The 14509-nt window shown below is 51.9% G+C and overlaps 6 protein-coding genes across 6 annotated transcripts; 1 reads left to right on the top strand and 5 right to left on the bottom strand.

Moving 5' to 3' along the window:
• Positions 1-435: 435 nt before the first annotated feature.
• On the top strand, positions 436-787 carry HO133_010520 (uncharacterized protein; the record flags this gene model as incomplete). Its single annotated transcript, XM_037301372.1, has 2 exons — positions 436-490; positions 639-787. The coding sequence occupies 2 exons, from the start codon at positions 436-438 to the stop codon at positions 785-787; spliced, it is 204 nt and encodes a 67-aa protein (XP_037153006.1).
• Positions 788-1231: 444 nt separating this feature from the next.
• HO133_010519 (uncharacterized protein) lies at positions 1232-2722 on the bottom strand (the record flags this gene model as incomplete). The annotated part of the gene is made up of 3 exons (XM_037301371.1): positions 1232-2114; positions 2179-2596; positions 2647-2722. The coding sequence occupies 3 exons, from the start codon at positions 2720-2722 to the stop codon at positions 1232-1234; spliced, it is 1377 nt and encodes a 458-aa protein (XP_037153005.1).
• Positions 2723-3691: 969 nt separating this feature from the next.
• HO133_010518 (uncharacterized protein) lies at positions 3692-4959 on the bottom strand (the record flags this gene model as incomplete). Its single annotated transcript, XM_037301370.1, has 3 exons — positions 3692-4274; positions 4353-4752; positions 4920-4959. 3 exons carry the CDS (start codon positions 4957-4959, stop codon positions 3692-3694), a joined length of 1023 nt encoding a protein of 340 aa, XP_037153004.1.
• A 2336-nt stretch (positions 4960-7295) lies between these two features.
• On the bottom strand, positions 7296-9138 carry HO133_010517 (uncharacterized protein; the record flags this gene model as incomplete). The annotated part of the gene is made up of 8 exons (XM_037301369.1): positions 7296-7378; positions 7455-7480; positions 7573-7791; positions 7940-8165; positions 8212-8690; positions 8744-8816; positions 8872-8885; positions 8942-9138. The coding sequence occupies 8 exons, from the start codon at positions 9136-9138 to the stop codon at positions 7296-7298; spliced, it is 1317 nt and encodes a 438-aa protein (XP_037153003.1).
• A 1018-nt stretch (positions 9139-10156) lies between these two features.
• HO133_010516 (uncharacterized protein) lies at positions 10157-12485 on the bottom strand (the record flags this gene model as incomplete). Its single annotated transcript, XM_037301368.1, has 4 exons — positions 10157-10245; positions 10301-11620; positions 11673-11932; positions 11977-12485. 4 exons carry the CDS (start codon positions 12483-12485, stop codon positions 10157-10159), a joined length of 2178 nt encoding a protein of 725 aa, XP_037153002.1.
• Positions 12486-12953: 468 nt separating this feature from the next.
• HO133_010515 (uncharacterized protein) lies at positions 12954-14374 on the bottom strand (the record flags this gene model as incomplete). The annotated part of the gene is made up of 3 exons (XM_037301367.1): positions 12954-13332; positions 13390-14192; positions 14249-14374. The coding sequence occupies 3 exons, from the start codon at positions 14372-14374 to the stop codon at positions 12954-12956; spliced, it is 1308 nt and encodes a 435-aa protein (XP_037153001.1).
• Between the last annotated feature and the right edge of the window lie 135 nt (positions 14375-14509).

Genomic DNA, 14509 nt, shown 5'->3' with positions numbered 1-14509 from the left:
TTGCTGCTGCAATAGGCGTAGGAACAAAGCACGCCATAGACCTATTCTTAGTAAACCCTTTCCTTCCCAATGACACCGTAACCGCGGCTGGCTGTAACCTCCCTCTACTACTTTACTTTACACCTTCAACATCTCATCTGCAAAACCAACCCAGATCACATCACATCAAATCACATCATATCCCTTCTCCAGCACAACCCCACAAACCCTGCGACCATTTCAACCCTCTCCCGCCACCCGAACACCCCCCCCGGACACACACACAACCCGCCAGCTTTCGACACCACACACAAGCACCACCCCAGCCACCCACCTCCACCCCCCAACATCCGAATCCCACCTCCACCGTGCCCACCACCTCTTTTCTACAAACAAACGAACGAACCAGCCATGGCATCCACCGAGCCCGCCCACCACTACCACTTCGACATCACCATGACCTGCGGCGGCTGCTCCGGCGCCGTCGAGCGCGTCCTCAAGAAGACGGAGGGTAGGGCTCTTTCTCCGTTCCTTCCTTCCTTCCTCCCCTCCCTCGTCGCCCTCGCGTATTCTATGTTCCCTGCTTATGCCCCTTTCCTTCCTTCCTCGCCGTCCGTTCGTTCTTCGCATCTGACCATCATCGCTCACGAAGCCCACAGGCCTCGCCTCCTACGCCGTCAACCTCGAGGCCCAGACCGCGGACGTCTACACCGACGCCGTCCCCTTTGCCGCCGTGCTCGAGAAGATCAAGAAGACGGGCAAGACGGTCAGGGGGGCCGAGGCGGACGGGGAGGGGATGGGTGTTTAAACCGGGGGTGGGGAAAGCAAGGGCGTTGGGGTTGGGGAAAGGAAGGGCGTTGGGGTTTGGGTTTGGTTTGGGTTTGGTTGGTTTGGTTGGGAGGGGAGGGGAGGGGATGATTTTATGAGCGGAATGGATGCTTGAGTACTGTCTATGTGGTTGAGAGGGGTCGGGTGGCTCGTTCTAGTGGATTCATGCCGCTGCGACGGATAGAGGTTCGATGCAGCCGGGACGGTACGGTTTGGTGGGCTTGAGCCATCACTCTTGCTCTCTTGAACGGGTGCTTGATTGAAGATTCACAGTATTACGGGCTTTTGGCCCTGGTTTTGCTTGCTCGGATGTGTATCCTGACTCTTCATAATTTCGTGATACCATGGTCTCATATCCATACAACATTCAAAACGACCCCGATTCTTCCCTTGTGAACGCTCAGACTTCGTCGTCTCATTTATCTCAAAACCTCGCCTCGACCTTCTTCTCCGTATCCTGCAACGCCCATTCGCTCCTCGATTTCTTACTCCTCACTTTATCCACCTGCGCCTTCGTGAACCCCTTGGCCTCAACCGCGGGGTTGTACCCAACCCACGTCTTGCTTTTGACATCTCGATCTTGCACGACCTCATTCGTCTTTCCGTCCGCCCTCTTGTAAACCGTCACTACCGCGGCGCCGCCAAGACCGAGATTGTGCTGCAGCGCGACCTTTGTGTTCTCGACTAGCCGGTTGTTGGCCCAGCCGCGCAGCTGCCAGACGAGCTCCGCGCACTGCGCGATGCCGCTTGCTCCGAGAGGGTGGCCCTTTGATATGAGGCCCCCGGAGGGATTGACGACGCAGCGACCTCCGTATGTTATGTCTCCCGCTCGCACCATCTCATGTGCTTTGCCTGGGTCGCAAAGACCAAGAGCGTCGAGCGTGATCATCTCATTCGCTGAGAAACAATCGTGCAACTCGCACACCCTTACGTCTTTCGGATCAACTTCCGCTTCAGCCAGGGCAGTGCGTGCGGCATGCTGTGTCATTCCGAAACCCATCAGATTGATAGCGGAGTGGTCGAACAGATCAGGTCTGTCGGTGGCGAGGTGTTGGCCTGCTATTTGTATGGCTTGAGAACGGAGATGTGGACGAGCGGCGAGAAAGTCTTCGGAGACGACTAAAGCGGAGGCGCCGCCGTCGGAGGTGGGGCAGCATTGGAGTTTTGTGAGGGGTGAGTGGATGGTGGGTGAAGAGAGTATCTGATCGAGGGTGTAGACGTCGCGAAATTGGGAGTATGGGTTCTTGGCTGAGTGGAGGTGGTTTATGCGGGCAATTTCGGCAAAGTCGCTTGCGTTGGCGCCGTATCTGGAGAAAGGCAGCTGTCAGCTGGGACGAGTCCTCGGGTATCGAGAAATGAGACGAGGTGTACTTCTCCATGTACTCCCTTCCCGCATTGCCAAACATCTGCGCCGCCCCCGGTGCGTCCGTCCTCCCCCTCGTCACCCTCATCATCTCCCCAGTCGTCCTACACGGATCCTCTCTGTCCTTGTAGAAAGACTGCAGACTCCCCGGAAACATCTTCTCAAAGCCCACGACCATCACGCAATCCGCCATTCCATGACGGACCATGTTCCTCGCAATATGCAAGCCTGTCGAGCCGGTCGAGCAGTTATTGTTGACATTGTAGATGGGAATTTGCGTCATGCCGAATTGGTAGAAGACGCGTTGGCCGCAGGTCGAATCGCCGTAACAGTAGCAGGCAATACCTTGTTCAACATCGTCATAGTTGATTTGGGCGTCGAGAAGGGCTTTGATGCCGGCTTCGAAGCCGAGTTCGGTGTAGTCGACTGCAGAGAGACTCAGAGAGGCTGAAGGACGCCGAGGGAAATAAGCCTACCTTTGCCTCGAGGTTTGATGAACTTGGTGAGACCTACGCCTAAGACGTAGGCTGCCGAGACTGGTTTCTTACCCATGATGCTCGTCGTTGATCATGACTGGGGCACACATTGTGTCTAGGAGGAGTAATCTGGGGAAGATGCCGAGGCTGCGCGGTTTGCCCTAACGCTAGTCTTAGTCTCCCAAAAGTCTTAAGCATGGCTTCTTGGTATCTCAAGAACCTACGGTTCCGGTTCTAGCGTCGATTTGAAGGTATCGCGGCCATTGGGCGGCAAGATATCTGACGCCTCTCATCTTTCGGAACAAGCTCAGCTCATAGCTCTCGCCTGTGGCAGTCTTCCCTTCCCCTGTGCTCATTTCTGCCATTTTTCAGCCCGAGATCCTCCGGCATTGATCTCATGTAGTGTTACACTGCTGCCTCCTTTACGCTGCGCTCCTCTGAGCTCATACTGACAACCAGGGGCCTGGAGATTGAGTGCTCGAATGGGGAAACGGCCACTGAGATACGGTGCACAAGACCATAGGAAAGGAAGATGCACCTGGCTTGTCAGATTGCAAGGGATTGCTACTTTGGCAGTTTTCACATGTTCTTCAAAATAACGGCGAGTCAGAGTGTTACGGGACAAAAATCATTGAATTACGACACGTGCATGCCTTGAAAGCAAACAGACTTAGTGCTACCATCTAGCAAGGAAATGCTGCCATTATTTGTCCTAAATAAGGAAGACGGACTTGGGATCCCGGGACGTTGCAACGTGCTGCTGGATGGGGAACAGCCCCGTTGTGCGCCGCAAACCCGATATGTCTGGCGGAGGCTTCAGCAATATGGACGTTGGACATCTTGAATCCAAAGTCACCTTCTTTTGCCGCGTTAGCTTTAGCAAGCTCTTTCAATTTCTTGCAACTATAAGGGCAACGGATGGTAAGTCCGGGACCCCACCCGGTTTACAGCTTATGTGCAAGTCTTTATTTATATTCATGCTGTTTACAATAAAACAGTGACCCACTGTGATCAAAGCAGTAGCCAAATCATTCAGCAGATGGATCTACTTTAGCTCAGGAGTGTCAGCAAACAGGGTCCCCATCATCTGCTCGGGATACCTCTGTCCGTGTACTTCAGCATTTTCGACTGCTTTCCTGATATCCGCATTCTCAGACGACGTAAGCTTGACTTCGAGAGCTGCTAGGTTCTCCTCCAAGTATTTGATTTTTTTGGTCCCGGGAATGGGAATCACATCCTCGCCCTGTGCTAAAAGCCAGGCTAAAGTGAGCTGCCCCGGCGTGCAACCCTTCTTCTGTGCAATCTGTTTGATTTCTTCCACCAACTTCAAGTTTTTGGGGAAGTTTTCTTCCGAGAAGCGGGGCGAGCGACTCCGGAAGTCGCCCTCCTCAAAGTCTGCTGGTGATTTGTAGGCGCCGGTCAACATACCGCGGCCTAGAGGAGAGTAGGCGACAGTGGCGACACCAAGTTCGCGGCAGGTTTTTAGAAGAGCGATGTCTGGGGACTCGATATCGGTGGTGAAGGGGGAGTACTCGATTTGTACTGCGGAGATGGGGTGGACGGCGTGGGCACGGCGGAGCGAGGCAGACGAGACTTCAGACAAGCCGAGATACTTGATCTTGCCCTCTCTGCAGACTTGTTAGCATGTGCGCTTGGAGTGTTGCGACGAGTCCGTCCAAATAATGGACTTCAACAATCATACTTACTTCTTCAATTGAGCCATAGCCTCGACAGTCTTCTCCACCGGTGTCTTTCGGTCCAAGCGATGACAGTAGTAAAGATCAATGGTGGGGATGCCCAAGCGCTTCAGACTCTTCTCGCACGCCTCTTTCACATACTCAGGGTCACTTCTGACCGTCATGCTCCCATCCTTCATGGTGTTGGCGAACTTGGTGGCCAAGAAGATATCGTCCCTCTTACCGGTCCGTTTGAACCACTTGCCAATCAAGTCCTCATTGTCCATATAGACGTCCGCTGAGTCCCAAAACGTCTCGCCCATGTCGTACGCTTTGTCAAGGATCTTGAAGCGGTCCTCATCGGACTCAGGCTTGCCGTAAAAGGCAGACAGACCCATGGCGCCGAAGCCGAGTGCGGTGACTTGAGGACCTTTATGATTTCGGAGTCAGCATCACGGGTTCAAGATGAGATTCAAGCTACAGCGCATGTCGGAGGAGCTTTAAAACAGAACAGCTGATTTCTTACTCCCACATCATGTTTAAAAGACTCCGAAGAAGGTACAAAACGGGAGAACATCGCTCGGAGAGGGACCTTACCATTCTTGCCAAGCTGTCTTGTAGGAAGCGATGGTGCCATTGTTATATATGTGTGTGCTAGGAAGCTGTTTAGTGATCAATTATAGGCAAGACTGAAGATAAGTAGAAGACGGACTGAAGTTGTTGTGGAAGGAATATAAATATAATGCAGGGGATTATGCAAGCAGTGTGACGCAATCCCGGATAGATCTTGGGGTGCAGCATCCGACGATCCACTTAGCTTAATGTATGTCGCTTAGGTCTCCTGATCTCAACGACCGTACGTAGGGGAAACATTGACATGCTTGACCCTTTCTTCAAACCCTACAAGCCTTGCTCCCCCTGCTTTTGGCATGAACGAAAGCGACATATCCTCAGACCTAACCAAAAAGCGCGAAAATGGAGGATCGGGAACACCAGAGTCGACAGAGAAAGCGGTGTCGCTCGACTCGGCCTTCGTCTGGCAGCCTCTGTCAGCGGCACTGTCGCTCACACCGGAACAAAGACGCCGTTTGCATTGTTTCCCGCGTTGCGCTGGTGTTGATGGTGGCTGTTGACACGATGCTCGTAGACTTCAATACAACCCCTGTTTGCAACAGTGTCGAGAATCTTAGTCAGTCGAGCTTTGGTCTATCGAGGGTATTCCTCGGTCTCGTCCTTCTGCCCATATATAGGCTATAAACCTCATGCTATAACGCTAGCTTGCCGTGATCAGATGCTGCGAAGCTTTGCGATCAGCATCAGCAGCAGCGCCCAGCTACTCCTGCTGTTAGTATTACCTTGCACAGTTCTCGAGGGTTGGATGCTCGGAGATCCAAAAATGACACTTTCATTCGATGGATTCGGAGTCGCATGCATTTTTTTCGCCATCATAAGCCTGAGATATTCAACGGCGGGTGGTGAATCAAACTGTTGTGAAGCGGTCAGTTCCTGACTTGGAGATTATCTTCGTTGAAAAGGGATTTTATTAGAGGGGCTGACCTTGACAGTTCTTTACGGTGTAATCGCTCTCGCTGTCAGAGGTTATCCACCAAAGGACCCTGATACGGTCGACGTTGAGCTTGAACCATGCGGTCATACGCGAGGAATCTCGACTTTTGTATCTTGATTGGCTTAGGTATCAATAATGTCGTTACACCGCTTGGGACCACAATCATATCAACATAAGCGTACTTCCCATCGCCATCAGCTCTTGGCTGGCTCACGTTCAACTAATCCAATTACCTTCCAGTCACAATGGCTACCGCCTGCATGGCATCCTCTCCCCACAATTGGGTCGACCACCTTCCCAAGACTTGGGACTCGCCGTTTGTTTAAGTCATGCGCCTGTATCGCCTATCGATCTGCCCCTTTTTTTCCCTTTGGCCAGTCAGCTGTGAAGCCCGACGGGCTTCTGAGCCGGTGGCGGCAGTGGCAAGTATCACGGCCGAGGCAGAAAGAGCAGGTGATCTCTGTTGCCTGCAGAAGGAGCGAATAGGACTGTGTGAATGAACGGAGGGCGCAAAATGATGATGATGACGGGCGGCTGGGTCTGCAGACAGTGAGCGCACCAATGTAGCTAGCTGGCAATCGACCGCCGTCATAGCGTTCACCCCATCAATCCTCAAACATCCAACGTGCATTCGGCGACTGCTTCCAACTGCATCATTGACCCCATCAACCAGAAGGAAAAGACCAAGACGTTCGCTCATGGGTAGAATGCGGGTATGTAGTGTAGGTAGAACGTATCGCCTGGCTTCAATCCCTCCCTCCCAACCCCCTTTCCCGTCCCCACCTCTCGGAAAGCAAAACTACCCTCCCCCTCCCCCTCCCCCTCCCCCTCCTCCATCTACCCCGCCCGTCGCCGTCGCTTGAAGACCGCTCCGTGGCAGAGGACCGTCGACGTGTTCGTTCTCGTCCGCGCCGTCGGGCTCTTTTCCTTTTCGCAACGTTGACTCGAGATATCTATCGGCACTCGTCGGGTTTGGCCGCCGTCCCGGTCCGTCTCGTGTGCTGGCGTCGGAGTTCGATCGTTGTTTCCGCGTGCCGGAGGAGGTGGAGTGGAAGAGAGTGGGTTCGGGCTGGAGGGAGAGGGTGCGGCTGGGGGTATGGGAAGGAGGCGCTTGCTTTGGAGGGAGCGGGTTGAGCTGGGGGGAGAGAGCGGCCTCTGAGAAATGTGGGGTCAATTGGGTGGTGGTGTTTTAGATAGGGTTTCATTTGCGCACTCTGTCTATGTACGTGCGTACGCTATATGTATACCAGAGGGTATCAGTCAGGGCGAGCTCAATGCGGAAGAGCTGACTTTCGGCGCATTCATCTAAGCCGCGCGTGAAATCAACGTTACATACATGCATGACTATTTAGTCCAAAGATGAGAATCCATACTTCGCAAGCGAGCATCAAGACGAACTCTTTGAGTTATCCGCGCATGAAAAGCTCCCGTTTGAGCTCGTGGCGTCCTTGTTGATGGCCGTCCCGGACGAATATAGTCCTAGTCCACACTGAGACCTCCGTCAGCATGTTTCAATGCCAGGATAATCCCCCTGTAAGCAAAGTGGATGAGAGGGTGAAACTCACAATGATGGCCCCGAGACAGAAACATCCTACGTTCACCCCGGTCAAAAACATCTTCCGCTTCGAGCTCCGGTACTGCCCGTAATTCAAATATAACCAAAATACACCGCTCAGCCCATACGTAAACCAACTCGCAAACAGAGCGCTGATGAGTGACAATAAGTCGTTGAACACGGGAATGGCCTCGGCGATAATCCACGCAATGGTCCAAAGCACCAGCACGATGACAGCCCATAGTCCAAAACTGCTCCAGCTCTTCTTGCTCATCCGGTCCGTGCCTCTGAACAGACGAACGTATACGTACTTTGACGCGACGTGGCCGTTGATCACGCCGGCGATCCTAAATTTTATTCCGGAGTCAGTACTGCCTGTTTCAAGAGGGTATTTAGAACCTTGGAACGTGTCTAGAGAGTAGACACTCCCAAGACATGCTTCAAGACTCAGGATTCAATTACGAAAAGGGGAATTTGAAGTCCAAAAAAACGTACACAATGGTAGGGATCGCGATTCCGTAGGCTATTTTCCGTAAGAGAGGGGAAGTGGAGCCGAGAGCTGGGGATGCGACATCGCTGCCGGCATAGCGGTAGGTCACGATTGCGACGATTAGGTACATGGAGATGTCGACGCCTTGGAGGAGGAAAACGGCTTTTGGGTAGGATTCTGGAGTGTGGAGTTCGGAGATGAAGGAGAAGAATGCGACGTGGCCTAGGTCCCCTATTAGTAGGAGAGAGACATAAAAAGAGAGGAGGAAGGGTTTTACCTGCATAGGCGAAGATGATGTTGGTAACTGCTTCAAAGCCCTTAGAGAGGTCTGACTGAACCGTTACATCCACCTTCCCACTGCCCGGCCTTTCCACACCAACACCAATCATGGTGATCATCACGGCCGACAAGATAGAGATGAAACTTGCAATAGCCATATAGCTAACCTTCTTCAACGTCCTCGGTAGCGAGAAGACGATACACACCATCATGCCCACAATGCCAAACACAATCGTGCAGGTTCCGTGAGAAGTCACTGTGTTCATCATGATGGAGAATGTGAGGATATGGCTGCCCATGACAAAGACCAGGAAGAGGATTTGGGCGCCGCCGAAGATCTCTCGACCAATTCGACCAGCCATGACTTCGCCTGCGTCGGCCATGTTGTGGACGTGGGGATAGGCGAGTTTGAACTGGCCAATTACGTAGCCGGTGTACGTTGCGATGATGCCGAGACCTATGATTAAGATGACGGCGCTGGAAGCATCGTCAGTCATGGACTTGGCGGGCCTTTGAGGAATTGAACGTACGGTACGATACCGAGGGAGGCAAGAACGGAGGGGAGCGAGAGGATCCCGAGGGAGATCGTCTCGGCGATCATGACTGCAGACCATCAGTAAGATGCAGTTTCTAATGGTCTCGAGCCTGGGTTGCATACTCATTCCCGCTTGCCTGTGAACATGCTATTAGCCGAGTCGTAGGCCTGAAATTCGGAAGACGCTACTGACCACCAAGCCATAGTCCTATATTTGACTTCTGAATTCGTCTCATCTCCAAAGGGATCGTCCTTCCCCATAGAGCCCTTGCTCTTCGAAGGAACGACTTCAAAATCACTGCGGGCCTTCTCGTCGTAGTCTTGGCTTGAGCTGTTGCCGTTGACGAGGCCATCACCGCCGTAGCCGTGCTTGTAATCGTTGGTAGCCATAGTTAAAGCGCGGTTGAACAGCTTGAGGATGCTGGGAGGTGGGAGGAGCTCAAGCCAAGAATTCGGGCTTGACAGGTACTTAAGTAAGCTCCAACCCTTGGGCGTTGGGAGGTGGCGGAAGGCAGACAGCGACGCGGGCGATTGGGGAAAGCAAGAGCTGGGATGCTGATAAGATATGTAACTATGCTTGAAGGTTAAAGGATGTTGGTGAATGTTGGTATTGTCGCGTGTGTATTACCGTACATGAAAATGTAAGGTACGTGGTAGATATGCAGATCCGGCTGCTTCCTTTTTTTTAAGCTTGCCAGGGAAAATGCCATCGTTCTCCACATATTATTGCGTCAATTTGGCATTATTAAATGGCATTCTCGCATGAGCCAATTATCCGATAAACGTCGAGAGGCAACAAATTTCGCCCTATGTTGCCGGGGTCTCGGCGTTCATCGGATATCAGACGCAGTGTTCGATTTCGAAAAGGAAAATAGAATATCGGCCTCATATTCTGACAAGGCATCCACATCTTTTGCGATAGAGGATGAGTGATCCAATCTGATGTATGCCTTGCGTGCAGAGATACGATGACTGGATCCACTAACATCATAGTAGTGACCGATAAGACAGAGGAGGAAAGTATCAAGTCCAACTGTCCAACAAACAAATGAACATGAGCAGATATGAGGCTCGAGTAATTCCACCCGAACGATGGGGTAATTACGTCATAGGAAAGCGGGAGAGGCTTGGCGGCGGGGATGCGGCACATTAGACTGTCAGAGGTGGAGCCTCAGCATGTTGGACTTGGGATTCGTAAAGTAGAAACTGGGAATTGCATTGGCTGAAGAAAGCGAGTGGAAGCATCGCTGATAAAAACGAGCATTGCTGAGGCCTTGATAAAATCGACCGTATCTCAGTATCGTTGATTGGGTTGTGTGCTAAAGAAAATTGTCTCATTGACCCAATCTATTGCTATCCAGAAATGAACCCTGGTCTCGTCGATATACTATACACTCCAGCGGGATCACTATTTGTTGACGGACGAGTCTGTCTTCAGAACAGGCTTCTCGCCAGAGCTGAACTTGGAATCGCTCTCCATCGTATCCGCTGGAGCATCTGCAGCATTTCGTCAGTAGCGATCCATCAAGAAACTATCCGGTCGTGAACATACCATGCCTCGAGTAGAGCTTCCTTTCATGCTCATCATACTCTCCAGCTTTACCATTCTCCACATCCTTCCTCGTCATGCTGAGCTTGCTCTTTGCCAAGCCCATCGACGCCAGGAACTGCACTGTATCTTTCCATTCCCTATCCTTTCGCTTCCGGTCCCACTTCAGTTCGTCCGCCATGAGATCGATGACAGTAGGTAGTGCTTCAAGGGCTGCCTGGGCATTAAGGAAAGCCAGCCGCGTCCGTCTCGCAAGGACATCCACTGCTGTCTGGGCGTACTCGTGGCGTACTGCATAGCGAACCTCGCCGTCGATGAAGGGGTAGAGCGCGGAGATCTTAACACCCCGCACCGGGTATCTTTGCTCTGTGGGTGATGACAAGGCAGCCACGGTCCACGCGCGGTCTCCATATGACTCACACAGATGTTTAGCAACAATACTTTCGATGCCAAAATGCTGGATGAGATTGATAAAAAGCGTTTTCGAGAAGCCATGCGCACCGATCAAACGGACTTGATGGGTTTGGCAAGTACCATCTAGCGGCGCGCTGTCATCCATGCGTTCGGTGCCGCTGATGTGTGGCACTTCAAGCACAGAACTGGCTTTAATATCGTAGAGTTTGAGGGCCTCATCCACGGTTTCTTCAGCCATTTGCCTGTAGGTCGTCCATTTGCCGCCTGCACAGGTCAATAAGCCGGAGTCAGATACGGTAATCAGGTGGTTCCGAACAAGCGACTCGGTGTTTTTGGATTTGGGATCCTTGACGAGAGGTCTGATACCGGACCACGCCGCAAGTACATCACCTCTTCGCACGTTGATGTCGGGAGCTAGGTAGCCGCGAATCTCCGAGAGGATCCAGTTGATCTCTTCTTCACCAGCGATTGGATTTGGAGTAATGTTTGTAGGTGCGTCTGTAGTTCCAGCAATGGTGTTGCCCTGCCATGGGAGAAAAAAAATGACTCTGCCGTCCGAGGTTGAGGGATCAATCAGACCCATCTTCGAAGGACTGTAAAACCCAGGTAGAATGACGTGGACTCCAGAGCTAGGCGCAACAATTTCCTTGACACTTTGGTCGTCCATCTTACGTATTGCGTCGGTGAAGGGGCCGGTGGCGTTGATGACACCCTTGGCTCTAATGCTGAACTCTTGTGGGCTCTTTCCGTCTCGCTCTTGCACCATATCCTTGGCCCGAGCTCCAATGAGCTTGCCAGCTGCGTCTTTCTCCAGGCCAGTAATCTCAAGATGATTCACCACAGTAGTACCGTAAAGCGCTGCTGTCATTGCCAACGATACATTCATTCGCGAATCGTTATGAGCACCATCTGGTGAACGTCAGCATTGATCCATACAAAATCCAGGGAAGGGTTCCTATACCGTAGTAGACCAGAGCCCCAAAGAGGTTGTCTTTCCGTAACATTGGGAAAGCATCCATTGCCCTACTCTTTGTTAAGAAATAAGAGCTCTCGATGCCTTCGGACCCAGCAAGGAAGTCGTAGAATTTAGTACCAGCCCAGAAGTATGGCGCTTGCCACCACTTTTGTATGGGGATCATGATGGGCAACCAACTCGAAAGATGAGGTGCGGTATCCAGAAAGTACTTCCGCTCCCGTAGGGCCTCCTTAACGAGCTTGTACCTGAATCAATTCAGCGGTGTCCAAGTACGTTGTCGTATGCATACTGGTTGTAGTCAAGCTCCCACACAGCCTTTTCCAAGTATCTCACTCCCCCATGCACCAATTTCGTACTCTTGCTACTTGTGCCACTAGCAAAGTCGTCCCTCTCCACCATCGCAACCTTCAACCCACGTGTAGCCGCATCGAGTGCAATTCCTGAGCCTGTAGCCCCACCACCAATGACCAGCAGATCATATGGCTCTGCTTCGGGAATTCTCTGATCCACAACGCCAGGTCCTGTCAAGCTGCCCAGAACACCTTTTGTCTTTTCCAATGCGCTTATCACGCCGGCGCTCCTCTTCAGATCCGCGATTTGCTCTTCTCGATTTTTGACCAGGGGAAACCTCGGAGGATCCAGGTGCCCTTCTTCGCCATACTTGGGCGGAGGTACAAGTGCTGGCTCTGAGCCAGGTATGTTTCGCGGTCTGTACGAGATGTAGAGTACGCCCCCTCCGGCTGCAGCTACCGCAGCGGTGTAGAGGAGGGGCCGAAAGAAACGGCTTCGGGTCGCCATTGTGTAGAGACTAAGGACAAAGGAGTGTCCGGGGCCAGGATTAGGATCTATGTTGGCAGTGTTGTCAAACCCTTCATCCTGATTGCATACCCATTAAGAGCATTTGGACATGGGATGTAATTCTGCCAAAAACAATGAGAGTGTAGGTATGCAGAACATCTGAAGATTAGTCTTGTGCCGCCGAGTCCATGATGGGTTGACGTATGTTGTTATTTGCTTTTTTGAACCGTTATCCAAACAGCCGAGCGAGCCGAGTTGAGACCGACGGCTATCAGAACCTACATGACTATGGTCCCTGCTGATTTTGGGAACCCAATGATCAGAGACAGATAGATACATAGTGACCAGGATAGAGGTGCTCTAATTGTTACTGCATTGATTCAAAGCTATGCGGAAATTGTATTACTACACGAGGTCATAAAGGGAGTCCCCATGGTAAATCTTAAATCCGGTCTCACATTCCCGTCCTCAAAGGTTCGATTTGAAATGGCCTGCAGTACCTGGGAACGTTCCCGATTTGTACCTTTTCCACGCCATGTCCACTTCCGCAAAAGCATCGTATCCAAATAGGTATTCCTGGAATATAGGATCGGCCCAGCGATTTGGGTATCCTTCGAATGGCTCCTGCTGGGTCAACTGGCGATCGCGCTCCCGTTGGCGTTCACCATCCTTCATATGGAAGATGTCCCTCAAAGCTGTGCTTCCCTTGACGACGCGGGTCGTGCGTTCCTTGCGGAGACGCTCATAGATAGTGAGAACGTCTGATATTTGTGACTTTTGCTCTATCCGCTCAAAAAGAGCACCGAGGACGGCTCCATCTTCAACGGCCTGGGCCGCGCCTTGAGCACTGCGAGTTTCTTGTCAAATTTGCAAACGACAGAGGCGAAATATGGGGAAGACTTACAGGTAGGGCAAAGTAGCATGACAAGCGTCCCCTAGCAGGGCAAATTTCCCACTAGGATGACTCCAGCTCTCCATCTCTTCGCTGTTCAACAGCCTCCATTTCGTCGTTTCCTGCACAAGGCCCAATAGTGTTTTCAACTTTGGGTCCCACCCAGCGAAGAATTCTCGCATTTCTTGTAGGTCCGCTTTGATAGTATTTATCATCTCAGGCAAGTTGTCAGGACAAATGAGTACGATGTTATACAACCCACCGCCTTGCAGAAGGTAGCAGACGACGTGGCCATAGGGTCCCATCCAGTAATTGATTGCCGGCTCTTCGGCCAGCTCGCGCAGATCAGCATGCTTCTTCATGTCTTCAGCCTTGATGAGGATTCGATATGCCAGGTCACCAGTCAGGTGTGGTGGGTCGATGTGCCCAAGAAGTGATTCACGGCAGATAGATTTCAACCCGTCAGCACCGAGGATGAGATCCGCATGAAAGTCGGGCTTGTCTCTTATTAGAATGGAGGCGGTATCGAAATCTATTTTTGTGACCGTGGAACCCAGTTGCAGCTTCACTCCTAACCGTTCGGCTTCAGCTACCAGAATGCGGTGGTAGTCTGCACGGTGAATGTGTAGGTAAGGGACACCGTAACGCTTTTCCGCGTAGGGTACCATGTTTTGCTTGCTGAGGATCGTGCCATCTCGATAGGAGCGTATTATAAAGTCTCTAGGTCGGACCGAGACAGACTCGATCTTGTCAAGCAGGCCGTAATGTTTGAGTATTCGGGAAGAATTCGGAGGTATTTGAATGCCTGCACCGATCTGCAACAAGAAATCAGCATCGTTCAGGTGTATACATCTAGCAAATAGGAGCTTACCTCTCCAAGCAATGACGCCTGCTCGAGAATCGTGACCTTATGTCCTGCACGAGCAACTCCAATGGCTGCTGCTAGGCCACCGAGGCCAGCTCCAATTATGGCGATCTGAAGTGTGAGCTCAGCCATGGTGGTGGTTTGTGAACATGCTGGTCAAGGTCGAGGATGTGGTATTGTTCTAGGTAAAGGAATGATCACGCTTATCAATTGTAGCATCACGGCCGCTGTCGATTGACGATGGTGCGGAGCTCACGGTAGAGACTC

This window comes from Letharia lupina (assembly GCF_014066315.1).
Source record: "Letharia lupina isolate WasteWater1 chromosome Unknown contig_9, whole genome shotgun sequence".
In the NCBI taxonomy this organism is placed as follows: domain Eukaryota; kingdom Fungi; phylum Ascomycota; class Lecanoromycetes; order Lecanorales; family Parmeliaceae; genus Letharia; species Letharia lupina.
The sequence above is the reverse complement of the archived record's forward strand: the minus strand, read 5'-3'. Positions and strand labels throughout refer to the sequence as shown.